Source organism: Macaca fascicularis, chromosome 5 (assembly GCF_037993035.2).
Source record: "Macaca fascicularis isolate 582-1 chromosome 5, T2T-MFA8v1.1".
Lineage (NCBI taxonomy): Eukaryota > Metazoa > Chordata > Mammalia > Primates > Cercopithecidae > Macaca > Macaca fascicularis.
In genome coordinates this window covers 147430044-147449315 of record NC_088379.1, presented here as the reverse complement: position 1 = coordinate 147449315, position 19272 = coordinate 147430044, and the positions used below count along the sequence as shown (strand labels likewise).

Below are 19272 nucleotides of genomic sequence, written 5' to 3'. Positions count from 1 at the left end.
TCAGATATAATTTTCATATTGCATAGATGGTTTTTTTTTGGGGGGGTTAACTGAGACATTCCTTCCATCTCTAAGGTTCTGTGGCCTAAATCATTTAGATTTGTACATGCATCATTTTCTCCATGCGAGATTGAAATTAAACAACTGGAAAACTGTTATCGAAGACTAGCTGATAGATTTTAGAAAACTGAAGGTTCTTAGCAATTATTATTAGATGTCTGACTCTTACCATGTCATTGTTATTGCATATCAGCAAAATATACCTTGTCTTCTTAATCTCTTACTCTCTGTGATTGTCAGTGCTTATAATAGTGATTGAATCATAATATGTGCTTGATATATGCTTGCTGGCCTTAAAATAGTAAATGAAGTTTTAATGTTAGCTATTTTGCTATATTTTCTCATAACTACACACTAAATAAATCCAAAATTTCATTAGAACAAATCTGGAGGCATTATATTACCCAAATTCAAACTATACTTCAAGGCTGTAGCCAAGAAAACAGCATGGCACTGGTATAAAAATAGCCACATAGACCAATGGAACAGAATACAGAACCCAGAAATAAAGTCAAATACTTACAGCCAAGTAATCATCAACAAAGCAAACAAAAGTAGGGAAACATAAAGAAGGTAAAGGGCACTCTATTCAACAAATGGTGCTGGCACAATTGGCAAGTCACATGTTAAAGAATGAAACTGGATCCTCGTGTCTGACCTCATACACAAATTGACTCAAGATGTATCAAAGACTTAAATCTAAGACCCGAAATCATAAAAATTCTAGAAGTTAACATTAGAAAAACCCTTCTAGATATTGACTTAGACAAAGAATTCATAACCAAGAACGCAAAAGCAAATGCAACAAAAGCAAAGATAAATAAATGGCATTTAATTAAACTAAAGAGCTTCTTCACAGCAAAAGAAATAATCAGCAGAGTAAACAGACAACTCACAGTGTGGGAGGAAATCTTTGCAAACTATGCATCTGACAAAGGGATAATATTCAGAATTTACAAGGAACTCAAGTCAGCAAGAAAAAAACAAATAATTATATCAAAAAGTGGCCTAAGGACATAAATAATTCTCAAGAGAAATATAAATGGCTAACAAGCCTATGAAAAAATGCTCAATGTCACTCATTATAAGGAAAATGCAAATCAAAACTACAATGTGATATCACCTTACTCCTTCAGAAATGACCACAATTAAAAAAAAAAAATAGATGTTGGTGTGAATGTGGTGAAAAAAGAACACTTTTACACTGCTGGTGTGTATGTAAACTAGTACAACCACTATGGAAAACAGTGCAGAGATTCCTTAATGAACTAAAGGTAGATCTACCATTTGATCCAGCAATCCCACTACTGGGTATCTACCCAGAGAAAAAGGAGTCATATGAAAAAGACACTTGTACATGCATGTTTATAGCAGCACAATTCACAATTGCAAAAATATAGAACCAGCCCATATGCCCATCAATCAGTGAGTAGATAAAGAAAATGTGGTCAACCATAAAAAGAAATCAAATAATGGCATTTACAGCAATGTAGATGGAGGTGCAGACCATCATTCTAAATGAAGTAACTCAGGAATGGAAAACCAAACATAGTATTTCTCACTTATAAATCGGAGCTAAGCTATGAAGACACAAAGGCATAAGAATGATACAGTAGATTCTGGGGACTTGGGGAATGGTGGGAGTGGGGTGAGGGATTAAAGGCTACACATTGGGCACAGTGTACACTGCTCAGGTGATGGGTGCACCAAAATCTCAGAAATCACCACTAAAGAAATTATCCATGTAACCAAACACCACATGTTCTTCCAGAACCTAGTAAAATTAAAAAGAACAGAGGGTCTAAATTATTCTGTCAAAGCAAATGTAAATATCCAAATTTTAGTGTCTTAGCACAGTGGAAGTTTATTTCTTGATTATTGTGGTAGGCAGAATTCTAAGATTGTTCCCAAAATTAGCACTCCATGATGTACATCCCTGCATAATCCTCAATGCTGTGATATAATAGCACTTAATCTCATGATTAGGTCATATTATATAGCCCACTTAAAAGACAGATCATCCAAGAAGAGCCTAACCTAATCAGGTAATCCTTTAAAAGAGAGTGAGTTCTTCCTAAAAACAGAAGTTAGAGAAGATTTGATGGCAAGAAGATCCTCTGTTGCTGAATTTAATGGAGGAGGGAGCTCGGCAAGGACTGCTGGTGTGTGAACCCAGGAGTTTAGAGCAGCCTCCTGTGAACAGCCATCAAGAAAATAAGGACCACAGTTCAAGAGTTGCAAGAAACTAGATTCTGAGAAGCCTGAGGGAGCTTTGAAGCACATCTTTCTGCAGTGAAGCCTCTAAATGAGGACACAGCCAGCTGACACCTTGATTTCAGCCAAGTGAGACTTGAGTGGAGAATCCAGCCATATCATGCCTGGACTTCTAACCTACAAAGCTGTGAACAAATAAATGGATGTTATTTTAAGCAGCTGAGTTTGTGGTAATTTGTTGCACACCAGTAGAAAACTAACACAATTATTTAACAGTCTACTACCAGTAGTGATGGCTGGCAGATGGCTTTCTTTCATGTGGTAATTTTGGGACTCAGGTGCAGCTCAGCCACCACATAAAGACTGGACTCCTCTATGTATGGCCATTGGAAGAAGAATGAGACAGTGGAGAGAGTGTATATAATCACTTTTGCAAAATCCAGCTTGGTTACAGCAAACATCACTTGCATGTACATTTCATTGGTGAGAACTAGCCACATGGCTGCTCCTGGGAGCAGGGTTTCTAGGATATGGAATCCTGGTTAAGCAGGCAGCTTCCTTCTGGAAAATTCATACTGTGAGGCAGAGCAAAACATTTCTGTTGTAGTCAAATTTTAATGTTTGATTAAAGACACTTATGTGTCTCCTTCCAAGTAGGACAAGTAAATGTGATGATATATTCTAATTTGAGATACATAGAGAATTAGAGTAACACTTTTTTTTTCTTAAAGAAATGAGACACATTCATTATCAGAGACAATATCAGGTGTGACAGTTTTCTAGGAAGAGGATCTGGGCTCTATCCCTGCTGAGAGGTGTCCCTCCGCTATAACCAATATCTTTCCCTCTGCCTGCCAGCTGAGACTGTCTAGAGGGATGATGCTTCTCCCTCACCTACCAATGAGCAGATGCACTTGAATGAGGTCAGGTGCTGCCAGTCTAGTGTGCAGACTCAGGACAGCATGGCCTTTTCCTTCTCTGGGTCTGGATCTCCAACAGACTCCTAGCATTTCAGGCAGCCCCACTGCCTGATTTTCAGCTACTCACCTACAAAAAATGGAGCAGTCCTCACTCTCCTCCCACCCTCAGGACAGCAATGCCCATGCTCATTGTAACAAGGTTGACTAGTCTGAGGAGTATATCTTGCATAAATTTGAACACTAAAGTCCTGTGTTCAGCTGCTGCATTGGTAGCTGAAGCAGCGTCTTGTTGGGGACAATTAAGACTTGTGAAGTAGTCTATATGAATTCCTGAAAGAGTGAGAATAACCCACTCTATGCTACCTGGTTTTGTTTTGTTTTTAAGATAAATTTAGTTAGTTTAATTTTGAACTTCTGGGGTTGATAGAGAAGGAAATTTGTTTTAGATGAACCTTAAAAAATATTCAAGATGGAATAGGAAACATGATTTTCTACAGATCACATTAATTGGTCTGCGTTGCTTTATTTGACATCATAAAAGTCTAGACAAAAGGAAGCTGTAAGAATGTTTTAAATTTGTAGTCAGGAAGACATTCTTATGTTCCTGGAAGGGACAGGGAGGGGGAATAGTGATGAAAAATAGACAGAAGAACTGCTGACAAGACCAAAAAAGGGAAAATGAATTCCAAAGGAAGGCTTGCAATTCTCAGGAGGCATGACATTGTCGGTGAACCAGAATATTCCAAATGCTACAGTGACAGCCTTTGCTTCATCCCTTTCTCACCAAGAGGTCTCATCTATATCTGTTCAGGCCTTAGTATTTTTTAGTGACATATTCCTCCTTCTGTCCCTTGCTCCCTGTCTCATGGTCCTCCTCCCTTCCTTCCTCTGCCTTCCTCTTCTTCTTTCTTTCCTCGCCTCTTTCCTCTTCATTTTCTCTCTTCCCCCCTCCATTTCTTTCTCACACACTTTGTTCTTCTCTCTCTGGGTCAGGTACTGTTTGCAGTGCTGAAAAGGATAGAATACAACAACCTGTAGGGTCTATTAACCCCATGTTAAATAACTGATAAAAAGGCTGAAAGGCAGCTGGCATGAAGAGGTTCAATCATTTTCCCAAGGTGACTTGGGAAGAGTTGGGATGTGTCAAGGGCTCTGATCATGCCACTCCACTGTTCAGTGCCTTGCCTGATTTCCTATTGCCTGGAATAATGCAGTGGAATAAAACTCCATTTCTATAACATGGGAGACAGCCCTCTCCAGTAAATGGCCCCAACCAATTCCCCAAACGTATGTAACTCCTGCCATTTCCTGCAGGGCCCCAATAGCATCAACAGAATACTTATATTCCCTGAACACAACTGAGCTCTGGTTTTTTGTTTGTTTGTTCATTTTTGTTTTTGTTTTTGCATCTTGGTGATTATATTTATTGGAAGAATTGGAGGGAAAAGTGCCATTTAGCTTAAGAAGTCGTGGGTTATGTGCAAATCAATTCATTTTAAGAGTGGAAAAATCCTCAGAATTATTTCTTAATATCAAAAGTATGCAGTTTTCTCTTTCAAATGCTTTGCACATTTAAAGAGGCAATTGTACAAAGTCTCCTATTTTCCATACCGGACAAATTCTTTGTGTCAGCCAACTTTCAATGGAGGGACAACCAGGACAGCATCATCTCCCTGGATAAAGAGCGTTGGAATACTCAGTTTCGTTGATTTACATATCCCTTCATATATTTGTTCGTCAGTTTCTATAGTAGCCACAGTTTCTTCTACATCTCCTAACATCATATTTAAATGTTGATCCTAAGCATGTAATCTGCCTTGAAGCCGTCAGTCATTTCCCATTTTCATGTAAATTCTCTCATCTTGGTAGTTTGTTGCTGGCCCACATAATCTACCATGTTTCAAATCCTGCACCCTTCCCGCGGAACTCTTACAACTCTATGACACGTGCTTGTTACATAAAACCCTGCTTGTTTTATCATATCCTTCCTTGCCTAAAACTCCTAGCCATCCTTCAAAACCCAGACCACTTCTTTTGTGAAGCCTTTCCTGAAACTCACAGGATAAAATAGTTATACTTCATTCTAAATGCCCACAGGACAATGCCCATATTTCTATTATAGCACTTATTGCATTGTGCTAAATTATTCACATATGTGTCTCACTCACTGGCCTCTGAAGTCTCAACAAGAAATACTGGGGCGTTACTCACTAGCAAATCCAGTGCTTGCTACCTAGCTTGTGTTCACTGCAATGGAGGAATATATAAGAAAAGCATCACTGATATAACCTATGTACCATAACATCAGTAATAGGATAAAGAATATTAAATATATATGTAAAAGAAGATAAGGAATGTTCTTTTCCTTCTGTAGTTTATTGATAATTATAAGAAATACATGTTCTACATATAAAATTATTAAAATGTGGGAGTTTACCATGTTGCAGGAATTGTCAGAATTTTCTACCTTTGTCTAATGTTAAAACACTTTTATATTAATATTTATGACCCAAATCAAATACTTTATACAACTCTATGTATGTTGACCCTCTTACCAATTTCTGACTTTTTCACTTTATTTGTAAATTCAAGTGTATCTCTTTGGAAAATGTTATTTGGCTGTCAACTTTTTAAAAAATTAATGTATATATGTACACATATGTGCATTATATGGTACATGTTGTGAATATTCATTATATAGCACTTTATACTGTATATATATATGTAGTATAATAAACTATTCATATACACACAGAGATAGAGGGAGCAACCATATTTATATATACTATATATAATCCATACACACACTACATTGTCCACCACCTCTATTTGTATATAGTTTCCTCATCCTTTGAGGCCAGTTGATGACTTTCAGATAATGAGACTGAATGGTAATCTGGGCCAAAAAATGTTAATGCAGCTACCAAACTGCTAATGCTCTTAGCCAGCAAGTGCTCTGTCACACAGTCCTGAGTTGAAGAGTTGAGTGTGTTCTACAAATTGTGTTTACTCCATTGAGGTCTCTCATGTCATTTATTTTGTGCTTGGGTGAACAATTTTGAGTTATAATGACTGACAAATTGTGCAAGCGACAGTGCTGGATCTGTCATAAAGATACCAAAAGTATTAAGCTCGAAGTCGAAATGCACATTTTATTATAGCTTGTGGCTTTTTTCAAGGAATTGGCAACTGTGTTCAAGATTAGCAGGCCACAAGGAGCTGATTCAAGTCTCTTAACTTATTAGAGGTATTAGAAGCATCCCTTCAATCTGGGAGGATTGACTTGGTATGGTCAGGTATGTCAAGACTTAAGGGATTTGAAGAGAAGTATGATTAAAAGGATTTTGTTAGAATGATCCCCTAAAATGTTGATCCTTTAAGTGTTTTAGGCTGTTGCTTTCTGATTCTTCCCCTCCAATCCCCTTTCTCTCCAAGTAAACAGGATGTCCTTATATATTGCTTTATATTCATTTAACTTGTTTAACTCATCTTTATTTCAAATTAAGACATACTAGATATAAGTTTCTTGCCTTTTCTTACGTTCACTATCTTTTTCTGAAGCAAGAAAGGTAATCATGATTTTTTTTTATTTGAAATGTGATTTCTTAAGAGAACCATAGAGTCGGTAGCTGTACATTGGAAGCAGAATATCTGGGGGCATGGAGGAGCACCAAGAGTTTGAAAGGGTTCCCAGGTGATTCTAATGTACAGTCAGGATTGAAAATCACCACTCAGTTGAAGATACATGTCTCTTGATTATATAAGGAGTTAGTGTTTCAACTAGAACACTTTTTTGGAAAGATTACCCAGATAACTGGTTCTTTTACATTATTTCCCCTCCCACAATTGAGAATTACCTTTCCAGTAAATTCAGATGATGGTATCTGTTAGTTTGGCCCACAATTCTCAAGTGGGAAAGATATCCTATAAGAAGCATGAGTGTGGGCACTCATTCGGAGAATAATTTTTTAATTAAAAAAATTGACACATAATTGTACGTACTTATGAGGTACATAATGACATTGCAATACATATGATGTATTGTAATCAGATCATGGTAATCAGCATATCCATAATTTCAAACATTTATCATTTCTTTGTGTTGGGAACATTCATTACGCATGCATGGAATTGCTTTCTCTATACCAGCTCTTTCCTTTCCCTTGAATGTTGAATGAAGCTTGCCTTTTTAGGAGATTAAAGAGATCTGTCTAAATCCCAGATATCTCTGTATTAGATAAAGAGATGGAGTGAGGATCCAGGCAGCTCTGTCCACTTAGAAAAATCTGGAAGTTCAGGAACTGTAACAGCACAGCTTCACTGCACTGCCATGGGTGTTGCACACAGGTTAATTCATTAATGATTAACCACAGAGTCTGAATTGATGTGAGATGAAGGAAAGTGAAACCCTGCACCTGTGTGAGGCTTCTGCACTAGCTTCTACCCCAAAGTCTTACAGAAAATGTTTTTCTCCACAGGTTCGAACCAGTGTCCTACCAGAACATAAGGATCCCCCGCCAGAAGTTGGGGTAAGTGTTTCTTATGTTTCCAAAAGGCACACACGTTGCTTCTAAATTAATCATTTGGATTTTCTCTGGCCTCCTGCTTGGTGGCTGACAAATAAAATTGAATTACGTTAAGAGGGTGTGGCTCTTTGAGGAGGTACTGTCACATATTTGCTGAATTGCATGGAATTCATTTTTTTGTTTCCTGAAAATCATCCTCAAGTGAATTCATATTTAGTTCGGCTGGCTAGAGATGAGCCTAGACTTTGCCCTGCAGGTAGCCGAACTGTGATTCAGAGCCAAGATTCCTGGACCAACAGGAGGTGAGGGAAATTACAGATGTGATCTCTACCGCTTCAGGAAGAAGGAAGAGAACCAGCCATAGGATTGTGATATTTTGTTTCCTGCCACTTAAACACTGTAATGAAGGTCAAAAGAGAGGCAGTCACCACTGTTCAGTCCAATGTTGGAAAATCCTGCTGAAGTTTTCTTGCTGCACTGAACTATTGCCTCTCCAGTATTTAGAATTTAGAAGAACAAGAAGGTACTGGGTGCTTTCTGCTTAGACAAGGCTAGAGTAGGTGATGGCAGCTCCTAAAAGATACAGCCCCACAGGCTGAATCCTTGAGATCTGTGTGTTCAGAGAGGAGGAAAAAGACCAGAAGTAAATTAGGTCTGAGAAGCCCTGGGGCTGAGCCAACTGGAAGAGCTATTTGAAATACCCTGAAATTCTACAGGCACTTGACAACCTTCTTCCAGTCAGTGTGAGGACACTGTACTAGGTACCATTCATTTTCTCCTTGAACACAGCCACAAACTGCCAAGGAAGGACTCCAAAAATATGCACCAAAGTTTGACTCGACTGAGCATAATGTCAGTTATCTCTGCAGCTGTTAGTGAAGAAGCAGAGGGAAAAGGACGATGTCTTGCTTTCTCATGCCTAACACAAGCCTTTCGTCTCTTCCTGGGGACTGATTGAGTAACTGCTTTGACTTGGGGCAATCCTTGCAGTTTTTCTGCCTGTCCCTTCAACCTCTTGTGCCACTCACTTCCACCATCAATCTCTGTGCTGACTACACAAACCTTCATTTAGTTCCTCCAGCGCATCCAGAAAGTTCTCCCCAGCCTCAGGCCTCCACAGACACAGGCAGATGGGCTTCTGTCAGCCTGGACTGCTGCATCCCATGGGGAGAGGGCTCCCTTCCACAGCTCAGGGCCAGCTCACATGTTTCCACTACTACCACCCTGGGGCCCTGCTTCCAACAGGACCCTCCATCCTAAATGCACGCTCTCATCACACCCATGGCACTGCTTCATAGAATGTGAGACTTTTTAAACTATTAATATGGGTAATACATTGTTCTACCAAGGTGTTCCATTTATTTGCCAAGGTTCAAGGAAGCTTAGCTGGTTTAATTTTTTTCTTCTGTGATCACTGCCTGCCCTGACCCCACTCCACCACTGCTCTTGTGTTGAATTCCCCTTGCTTAAAGCTTTAATGATATTTTGGCCCAATTGTGTAGATTTCTCCGAATTTTTTCTCTCACTCAGGTTCTTGGGAATCCATCTTAATTATCTTAAACCTTGAGTCTCTTATCTAATTTTATTTTCTTCTACCTCTTCCCACCATTTCCCCCTATAGACTAGACCTTCTGTGACTCTAACAGCGTGCAGTAGGGAGGAAGTCTAATGTGATTCCCACACATGACCTGTCCTTTCTTCTTTTGATTCCTCAGGTGTGGCAGCAAAGAGGAAGGAGTAGGGAGACAGAGGTTTATTCTGGGCTTGCTCCTGGTGAGGGTGAGGTTTCCTTACTGCTAGACTTGATGCTTCTCAGGCAGTGACTGGTGTTAGAGTCCTCTCTGTGGCAGATACTGATTTGCTGGCTCTCTGATGGACAAAGGTATAGATATTTCTGGGGACTTTGTCAGGTTCTCCTCATAGCATAATTGCCTACCATGGGGGACCTGGCTCTGGGCCAACTTCCTCCACTGCCCACCCCTACTCCATTCCCTCTTGTTGTGAGATCTACCATTCAAGTACCTGGCTCCAGGTCAGCTATTTTCTGTGCTATCCAAATACATGAAACTCACATGTACTTGCCATCCCACATGGAAGAAATGCAGGCTGTTCCATTGTGTGTTTCCTCTTTCGGCTCAGCCATCTCTCTGCTGATCCTTTCTACAAGCCCCAGCAGCATCAGGCACTGGGTCATATTCAATGATTCTCAAAAGAGAGACAGTCAGTCCCCAGTGGAAGTAAACATGGTTTAGACACCTCTAGGCTTTATAAGTGATTTTTGGTACCAGACCCTCTTGGCTTCAGCTCTGAGGATAAAGATATTTTCCTGGGGGATGCTTAAGAGAGAAACTAGCCACATCTCCAAAATCAGACACCTTCCTAAATGCTGACCTCTCCTCTCTTCTAGCCCTAGCTTTATATTAACTGGGTGTATTGTGGCTACTTACAGACCAGCATCTCTACACTGGTTCCTCATCAAGCATGTTAATAAGATTGCTGGCCTCAAACACTGAAGGTTCTCTGAACATACAATGGGGTACATTTATTATATTGTGTCTTCATCTTTGACAAAACTCGGCTATAATTCCTGGACTAAAAGAGAAATCTCGATTGGTATCCTGTGACATGCCTATTTTTGCAATTAGGAATGTACCCTAAGGCAAGTAATGTGACAAACTGTGCCTTAAAACTAATTAATGGGTTTGTTTTTCTCATGTTATAGAAGTCTTGGGAAAATTGTCCAGGGCTTCAGCTACTCAAAAGTGACTTGAAGCAGCCAAACTCTATCCATCTTCCTGGTCCTTCTTTCTTAGAGAACTGCACAGACTGGCCATGGTACCCCAGTTAGCACATTCTGGGTTGAGTGAAGAATAAAGGGAAGAAGCTCAGCTGGCCTATTCCTTCAACTTGGAAAACAGTAACTTCCTGGGAAATTTCATTTTGTATACTGTCACTTACATAGTATTGGGAAGACCTAAGTCCTTAGCTAGAAGAGAATCTGGGTACAATTCTCATTTAAACAAAATTGAGGTGCTATTAGTAATGAAGAATGGGCAGGAAGCATGTTAAGTAGGCAATTAGTCATGTCTCCACACTCCTGCTAGATGTACTCCATGATAACAAGGTCTCTATTTCTAATATTCCTGGCTTTGTGCTTGGAAGCTAGCAAATCTATGATCTATGTATTGAATAAATCAAAAGCATACCACGATTTTATTTTGCCAACCATTTTATGTATTGTTAGAACCACCAGAAATAAATGAGTGGGGGATTCTAGAAATGACTAATAATACAGTAAAAAATCTAACAACTTTTATGACCCATCAGAACTCAAAATGGCAAGTATGACTTCAGAACTAAATATCAAGCACAGTAAGAGTAAGTCTGAAAAAGAACAAGTCAGCATGCCTTAATTTCCTAACACCCTCAGATTACATGTTATTTTGGAGAGAGAAGTTAACATATGTTGACCACCTATGAGGTACCACTTGTTAATATACATCCTATCAGCGAATCCTCAAAATATTTCCTTGGACACTCCAAAACAGGTCTGAGAGTTTAAGCTCTTGGCCAAGGACACAGAGCCAGTAATGGCTTTGTCATTACAACATACAAGGGTTCTACTCTTCAAGTACTCTAATTTTTTTTAAAGAGCTTAGATTTTTTTATTGTAATCTTTCAAATATGTTAGGTGTGTTTCTTTTCATTCTCAAACAGAATTTACCGGATGCACCCAAATATTTTCTTGATGACTTAGTCAAGCAAATATTAATATGTGCTCTTAGACCTTTTGAGGTATATTCACAAGTAAAGATAAAATTCTATGATAAGTGACTTTACCTTAAAGTGCTTTTTAATGTTTCCTTTGGGCTATTCATCAACTTTTAATAGATTTCTTCCCAATTATTTTTTCTTTCTGATGTATTTTTCAATGTTAATAGTTCATTTAGTCTTTTTCTCTTCCTGTGGGGTAGGAAATAATGTAACCATATCTGTTATGGTTTACAGAAAAAAAAAAGTACCTGGGCTATGAAAAGACCTGTGTGTAGGTTATGCATAAGAGATGTTGTGTATCAGTCTTATAATGCAACCTTCAACTTTTCAAAGACCTTTGAAAACTTATACCATAGATCCTGTATGTTGTTTTATGAGGATAGGTCAAAATTTTATTGATATATTCATTTGACCTCTAAACCAGCAGTGTTCAATGGATATAATGTATGTCACAAAATGCATGCTGCATATTTAATTTTAAATTTTCTAGCAGCTGTGTTTTTAAAAAGTAAGAGAAACAGGCTGAATTAATTTTAATATATTTTATTGAACCCAATATATGCAAAATATTATTCCAAAGTGTAATCAATACATTACATATTCGTATTCCTTTTTCATACTAAGCATTCTAAATTCAGTGTGTATTTTATACTGAGTATACATCTCAACTTGGAGTAGCCACATTTTACCTGCTAAAGCTAGTGGCTACTCATTGGATAGCACAGCTCTGGAGAGTAGTTGAATAAATTTGATGAGGTTCATGCAAATTGCAATAAAAAAAAAAAAACCAAAAAAAAAAAAACAAAAAACCAAAATAAAACCTGTGCTTTGAATATAGGCTTTGTGAGAAGAACATGAATGATAGAGGTCTGGGCATCTGTGGCCACATGTGTGGTGGTGTACCTTCTCTGACCCCTTAAAGGTGACTGGGGAGCCACAGAGGACCTGCTGCATGGAGATGTCAAATCCTACTGAGCAGTCTGGATATGTGTGACTTGCTCGGAGTGGCTTCAGGGACTGGTGGGATATAGTATTCATGTGGACACTCCCTGTAGAGAGAGGCCAGGGATTCTGACAGATGCCCCACTTTTTTCCATCCTGTTTGATAGTACTCTTCAGCCAGGTGAGACTGAAATCATGCAGCAAACAATGTAATGATCATCTGCTTTGGGGTTCTTACATCAGAATAACTGAGTGTTGTATTGTCATGAGCAGGCAAGAAAGGTTAGAGCTGCATGTTGTGCAAGCAGAGTCTGTCAGAAGGAAAGGGAACTGCCACCTGTCCTAGAAATGAGGCGCAGCATGGTGGGGATGAAAGAATGCTGGAGAGAGAAGCAAGAAACCCGGGTTCTAACTTGGCTTCTACAGATTAACTAGTTCGGTGACATGTGTAAGCCAGTTTACTCTTAGAGGCCCCAGTTCCTTCATCTACAGACTAGCAGGGCCTTAACAATCCTTAAGGCTCTTTAAATATCCTATGCAATCTAATACAACTTACAGCTATAAGGGATCATAGGTAATATTTTCTCAACAATAATACTCATAACTATACAGTACCTTTTGGCCTTTGTATCTTTTTTCATCTTTTTTTCTAAAATGTATTCTAAGTTATATTTCCCCCAAATCTAATATTTATTTTTAAAGATATATTTTTCTTTTTGTAGTGCAGGCATTTCTTATAGACTCCTCAAAAAATACTTTGCCTTTTCCCAAAAGTATTTAAGCTGTGCATTAGATGCTTTTAAGGCATCTGACTTCTAGTTATATGATCTTAATCACTATGCAAATATTTATGGGAGATGTTTTATTTTCCTGGCTAGATGTTTTCTTTGCCTGGATTACTTTAATTTTCTCATAGCAATAACTATGAGAAAGATAAGTTATCATATGCATTTTTTTCTTTAGCAACTAAGGTCTAGAGTAGTGGAGCAACTAGTTCAAGGCCCCAGACTTCATAAGGGAGAAGACAGGGAAATAAGAAGTGACAATGCTTAGCAGTAGATGGTGAGCCTGGGGGCTGCAAGAAGTAATGTAATTGTCCAGATTTTCATTTTTGAACAGAATAACTGATTTAGAGCCACGCTTCAGACCTCTGAGCTCCAACTCTAGTGAAGCTTTCTCTTTTTGGTCTTTATTTCCCCCTGATAGAAACAGCACCAAAGGAGATTCAGAAAAAAATGTCCCTTGAATTATACTTAAAATATTAAAAAATTAAATAGCTTATCTTAAATTATATAATTATGACAGTGATAGCAAAGATACAATAGCTTTATATTAAATTATTCTTTTACATTAGCATCATGTGCTATAGAGAAGACTCTTTTCTCATTCATTCTTTTACAATGTGTTCAGCAAGTATTCACATAGATTAAAGATTTATTTTCTAACTTTGGGGTGGGAGAATCCTGGTTTTAGTTATACTGAGGTGAAGAAAACAAATAAAAAACCAGCTCAAAAGTAAATGTATAGGCAATCCCATTGTTTGTTGTTGCAGTATAAAACAATTGTCTTCACATTTTTTTTGATTTTATTAATGTAGTTTATACAAGATGCAGTCTTGATATATAGTTATTTTTAGGATTAAAAAAAGGATAGCATTGGTACCCAAATAATACCTCCTCTTGTTTGACAAGTTTACAAAATGTAATGGTATGATGCCATCATTATCCAGGTTGATTTTTAACAGATTTTATTATTTGTGAGCACTTTCATTATCCTTTGGGATCAAGCAAGTGGCTGACAGTTGTAATGGATAAACCTGACTCATGGGCATTGTCCTTGGCACACTGTATGCACTCACAGTGCAGCCCTCTGTTCCAGACACTGGGCTCAGCTAGGAGATGGACAAGCCAAGGTTCTGCTTCCACAGGAGCTCCTGGTCTGGTGAACAGGAGAGACATTCAATGGCTTGTGGTCATAAATTTTACTTGCAGCTGTGCCTTATGGTGAGTCCATAGTTTATGTCTGAAAATAGCAATTCCACCTGTCTCTAGCTGCTACATTCCACTGTGGGGTGTTTGCTACTTTTATTGCTAAAAAGACTGCAATAATCTCATGACATGTGTAGCCAGCTTTGTTAATTCTAAAACCATCCATACCTCCAAAATCTTAAAAGGCAAATAGAAAATAACTTGCAGTTTTGGAGTGTCATAAAATTTATGATTGCTTAAAAGTTTTCTTTGAGCGTGAATAATGAGTGGGAATTTAATTTAAAAGCTATGATTATCAGTGAAAGAGAAAGTGAGATCAGCATCTCTTTAAAATACAAAATGCTAAAATAAAATTCACTACAGCAGTATACAATCTGCATACGACAAAATTGTTTTGATTTTCCACATTTCAGTGAATTACAGTAGTTTATAAATAGCTGCAAAAGTAACTTTTCTCCTATATCTAATAGAATCACTTACTTAAAGGCTGGTGTCTATGCCATTTGTTCATTCATTCATTCATTATCAGTAAATATTCACCAGTTACCTACTGTGTGCTGTGCAGTGGAGGGTTATCAGCAAACAAAAGAAAGCTCTTTGTAGAGCTTCAATTCTCGATTATTTTTTGGAGAGGTGCAAAATAAACACATATATAATATATATAATATGTCAGGTGGTCATAAGTGTCGATAGAGAAAAATAAAAGAGGAATAGAGAATAGTGGAGCGTGTATGTGGGAGGGGAGCGTGCTTCAGTAAAGGGATGTTTTAGAAGGCATCTCTGATGAGGTGACATAAACACTTTTATTCAGGAGGATCTCTCTGAGTCCCTCTCTGCCCTTGGCTGAAAAGTCACTCTAATTTCTGCATGCTTTGCTGATAGAGCTCACAAACTTCCTTCTTTGTCTTGATTCACTCTACTTCATCACTCATGGATTTATCATGAGAGCTTGTTTCTACAAATCTTCTATTTTTTGCCTAATGTTTCTCACCTAATAATTTAGTCTCAGATTTTTCAGGCTTTGATGACTTTGTGTCTAAACTAGCTCTTTGAACTTTAATTAATTGGGTTTATCGTTAACAATAGATGGGTATCTCCTTCAGAACTGATTTGTATTTTCTTGCCTTGCCTTGCCTTGCCGTGCCCTTCCTTGCCTTTCCTTTCCTTTCTTTCTTTTCTTTCCTTCCTTCCTTCCTTCCTTCCTTCCTTCCTTCCTTCCTTCCTTCCTTCCTTCCTTCCTTCCCTCCCTCCCTCCCTCCCTCCCTCCCTCCCTCCCTCCTTCCTTCCTTTCTTCCTCCTTTCCTCCTTTTCCTTTCGTTCGTTCGTTGGTTCTTCTTCTCTCTCTCTCTTTTCCTTCCTTCCTTCCTTCCTTCCTTCCTTCCTTCCTTCCTTCCTTCCTTCCTTCCTTCCTTCCTTCCTTCCTTCCTTCCTCACTTTCTTTCTCTTTCTCTTTCTCTCTCTCTCTCTCTCTCTCTCTTCCCATCTCTCTCAAATGAGGTCTCATTCTGTCTCCTAGGCTGGAGTGCAGTGATGCAATCATAGCTCACTGCAGCCTTGAACTCCTGGCCTCAAGCAATCCTCCTGCCTCAGCCTCCAGGGTCACTGGGATTATAGGCATGACAGGTGTGAGCCACCATGACCAGTGTGTTTTACCAAATGTTTTATTTTAAGCCTTTTAGGACCAGCTCGTCTAAGTTAAAGATTTTAAAAGAGGGATAAAAATTCCGACTTCAAGCTTTTCTTTCCTCTGCCTAGCAATTTCTGAGTGTGGATGTAGCCATTCATGTATGAAATATTTTCCTATTTACCTCTAAAAAGATGCCGTTACTCTCAAATTCTTTGTCCAGCCTCTCATTCTAGTGCAGCTTGGCAGCAGACCTATGATGAGAGACTGTTCTGGAAGAAGTACCATTGACTTATTGTAGAGTATTTACATTTTGTTAGGCCACAGTGGCATAAGAAATAACATGGGTTTAATATTTTCATATTTACTCCTTGACCTGAAAGGAAGAATGAGAGCTCTTTTTCATGTTATTTATCCCATAATATTGTGACTTTTAAATCAGAAGTAGCCGGGGATATTAGAAAGAGATGATAGGGTTTTTATCCTGGGAAAGAAATAAAAAAACAATTTGGAGTTTTATTCTTTGCATTGAGTCAAAAAGAGTAGAAAGCAGGTATTCAAAGGTCATCAACCCCTAATATAATAGGCTAAAAAAGCAATTAAAAAAATGTAACTGAATAAGTGCCATTCTCTTTCGTGTATTAGAATGAAATTGTCCCATGCTAGTAAAGAAATAACAAAGGAAAAATGCTTTAAAACATTGCTGTGACGGGGGAAAACTAAAGCATTTCTATTTATAACTTGTACAAAGTCCCACATAAAAATAGCTCCAACTAACAGATTTGCTCATATCTGGAATACAAAGTTGTTGCTGCCAGTGATTTGAGGAATTCTAATAAGAGGAACAACAGCACTGGTAAATATGGAAAATATATCATCTTTTCTTTTCCCTCAGTTTTCATATGCAGAGAAAATTATGGTTAGTGAAACAGTTCTGGGTGCTGTATTTTACCTCTTGTTATTTTCTAGCCTGTTGATCTCTTTTCTTTTAGGGAAAATGATACGTTTTCACCCTTTAATCCTACCCCATGAGGTGGATATATTATTGATAATTTTATCTCTGTTACTGAAATATTTGTCAGGCTAATAAATTTAATATTTTATTCTTCTACAGACTAATTTTGTGTGATTGATGTGACAGCAAACATATTAAAGAACCTCAAGTTAATGAAACCATTCTTTCTGTTATTTTCAGCGAAGTTTCTTGGGCTATGCCAGTTTTAAAGTGGGAGAGCTACTGAAGTCAAAGGAGCAGTTGCTGGCCCTGAGCCTGAGGTGGGTCTCTTTGTAGAAACACTGTTAAAAAAGCGGTATTTGTTGATGGCCAGTGTGTTTGAAAGTCACAATTCTTGCAGACGTTAGATGTCAGCTCTCAAATAGCTAATGTTCTCCACTGCAACAAGTTATAGTGAAACAGCAATTATTCAAATTCACATTGAAGTTCATGTTTCAGGTTGTGAAATGTTGTTAGCCCTTGTAAGAAAAAACAACATTACATTATCATTAAAGTGATGAAATTCTTTGAAAGTAAGAAAGTAGATATAAATTATGATCACATTATTAAATATTTTTTCTCTTATCGAAGTGTTACTTTTTAATCAAATAACTTTCCATATTTGAAATATGTTAGAGGCAATATCATAGTTTTATGATAATAGAGAGTAAGCTGATTATTCTTTTCTCAGCCTATGTTGGTGCTATACTATTAAACATAAACCACTTAAACCACTTAACAGTTAAAACACATTCTTGACACAGACAATAGATCATAGCTAATTCTGAGTACAGTTTGCTTTGAAATAGGAGATGAGACAACAGTCTTTAGGAAGTCACACTATTTTAATTACTAAGAAGAGCGTTAAATAAAATAAACTTTTCTTTTTAAATTCAAAGTAAATTTGAAAACACATAAATTTTGAAACAATTGTTTTCTAACAGTATAGTAACTTTCACAATTATGCATACATTGGGAATACTGCCTTGCACTATTTTTATGGTACAAATGAATACAACAATTGCATAGAACACCATTTGTAAATGTTAAGACTCTCTTATTTTGATGAAACATGGAGACCACTTTCAAGGAGCTAGACAATGTCTTAAGTTTGTTTGTTCCCTTCCACCAAGGACCCACTTGTAACCAACAATTTATTTTGATAAAGATGTGATGACTTATGCTTGCACCTCTACTCCACGATTTGTCTTTTTCTGATTTTTTTCTAATCCTTACAGCTCCTCATTTTGATTTGACAATATAATTTAAATATAATTTAAACTATGTAATACTTCAAGCAGAGAAATGAGTTGTGGACTCTAATGAGGCTGCCGTCTGCTCTAGCTTTCTTTAGGTTATGTCTCTTAAACATCTGGTGTTGGTGTTGGTGTTATATTTTGTATGGGAAAACATATTAAAATCTTTATGGTTTTATGATGCTATTACCAATACAATTTTGCTGCTGTTATTGTTTTCAGTTTGAAGTATAAAGGGTCAGCTAAAAAGGCTGGTTATCAGTGTCACAGATAACCTAAAAAATATCATCATTCTAGCCTGACTGTTGAATCTGACCCATATACCCCTGGATTCATAACAGAAGATACCAAACATTGAGCTGTCTTAGGACTCCAAGCAGTCCACATGTTTTCTAGATCAGATGCATACCATGTTCTTCTTCATCTTACTGTCTCACAAGCCCCAGTATTCATCATGACATAACAGTCATTAACATCAGAAGCATACTACACAGTAATGCAACATTTAGACATTGGTTTGAAACAGAAATCAGGGGACCAGAAGTTCTTAGTAAAATGAAAATTAGTGAACACACAGTACCTTAGAGAGAGAACAAGCACCAAAGGGTCAGTTTTAGAGTATTATCCTTGAAAGAGAAAATAAATACATAAATTTCATATTTAGATGGAAGCAAGACAAATTTCTTCACTTTTTATTTTAATACCTCTGATCCTAGTCATTTGATCTTGATTATATAAAACAAATTCAACAATGAAGAATTGACTTTTCTAAAAAAAAATGTAATGTTAGAAAACCAATTCTGAAAGGGCTAGGTTATTATTTTTCCCAGTTTTGTGCTTTGCCAAATTTGTGGTTTTCTCTCCCTATGAACCAGACAGATTATAGATCTATCATAGCCTCTTGATTTCTGGTAGATGGCTTTTTAAAAAAATTCTGATGTAATTTATTTTCTTTCCACTGATTCTGTCTCTTA

At 37.6% G+C, this 19272-nt stretch overlaps 1 protein-coding gene across 8 annotated transcripts in view; it reads left to right on the top strand.

The window, feature by feature from the left end:
* Positions 1-19272, top strand: part of INPP4B (inositol polyphosphate-4-phosphatase type II B) — an 822790-nt gene that overhangs the window by 537585 nt on the left and 265933 nt on the right. For 6 of the 8 annotated variants that reach the window (XM_005555983.5, XM_045391863.3, XM_005555981.4 and 3 more), the window contains 2 exons: positions 7673-7723; positions 17244-17323. In XM_005555983.5, the coding sequence (XP_005556040.1) occupies positions 7673-7723; positions 17244-17323 (131 nt within the window). Of the gene's footprint in view, positions 1-7672; positions 7724-16836; positions 16905-17243; positions 17324-19272 lie in introns of those variants that run through there. The other 2 variants (XM_065545524.2, XM_005555984.4) reach the window with 1 other exon arrangement.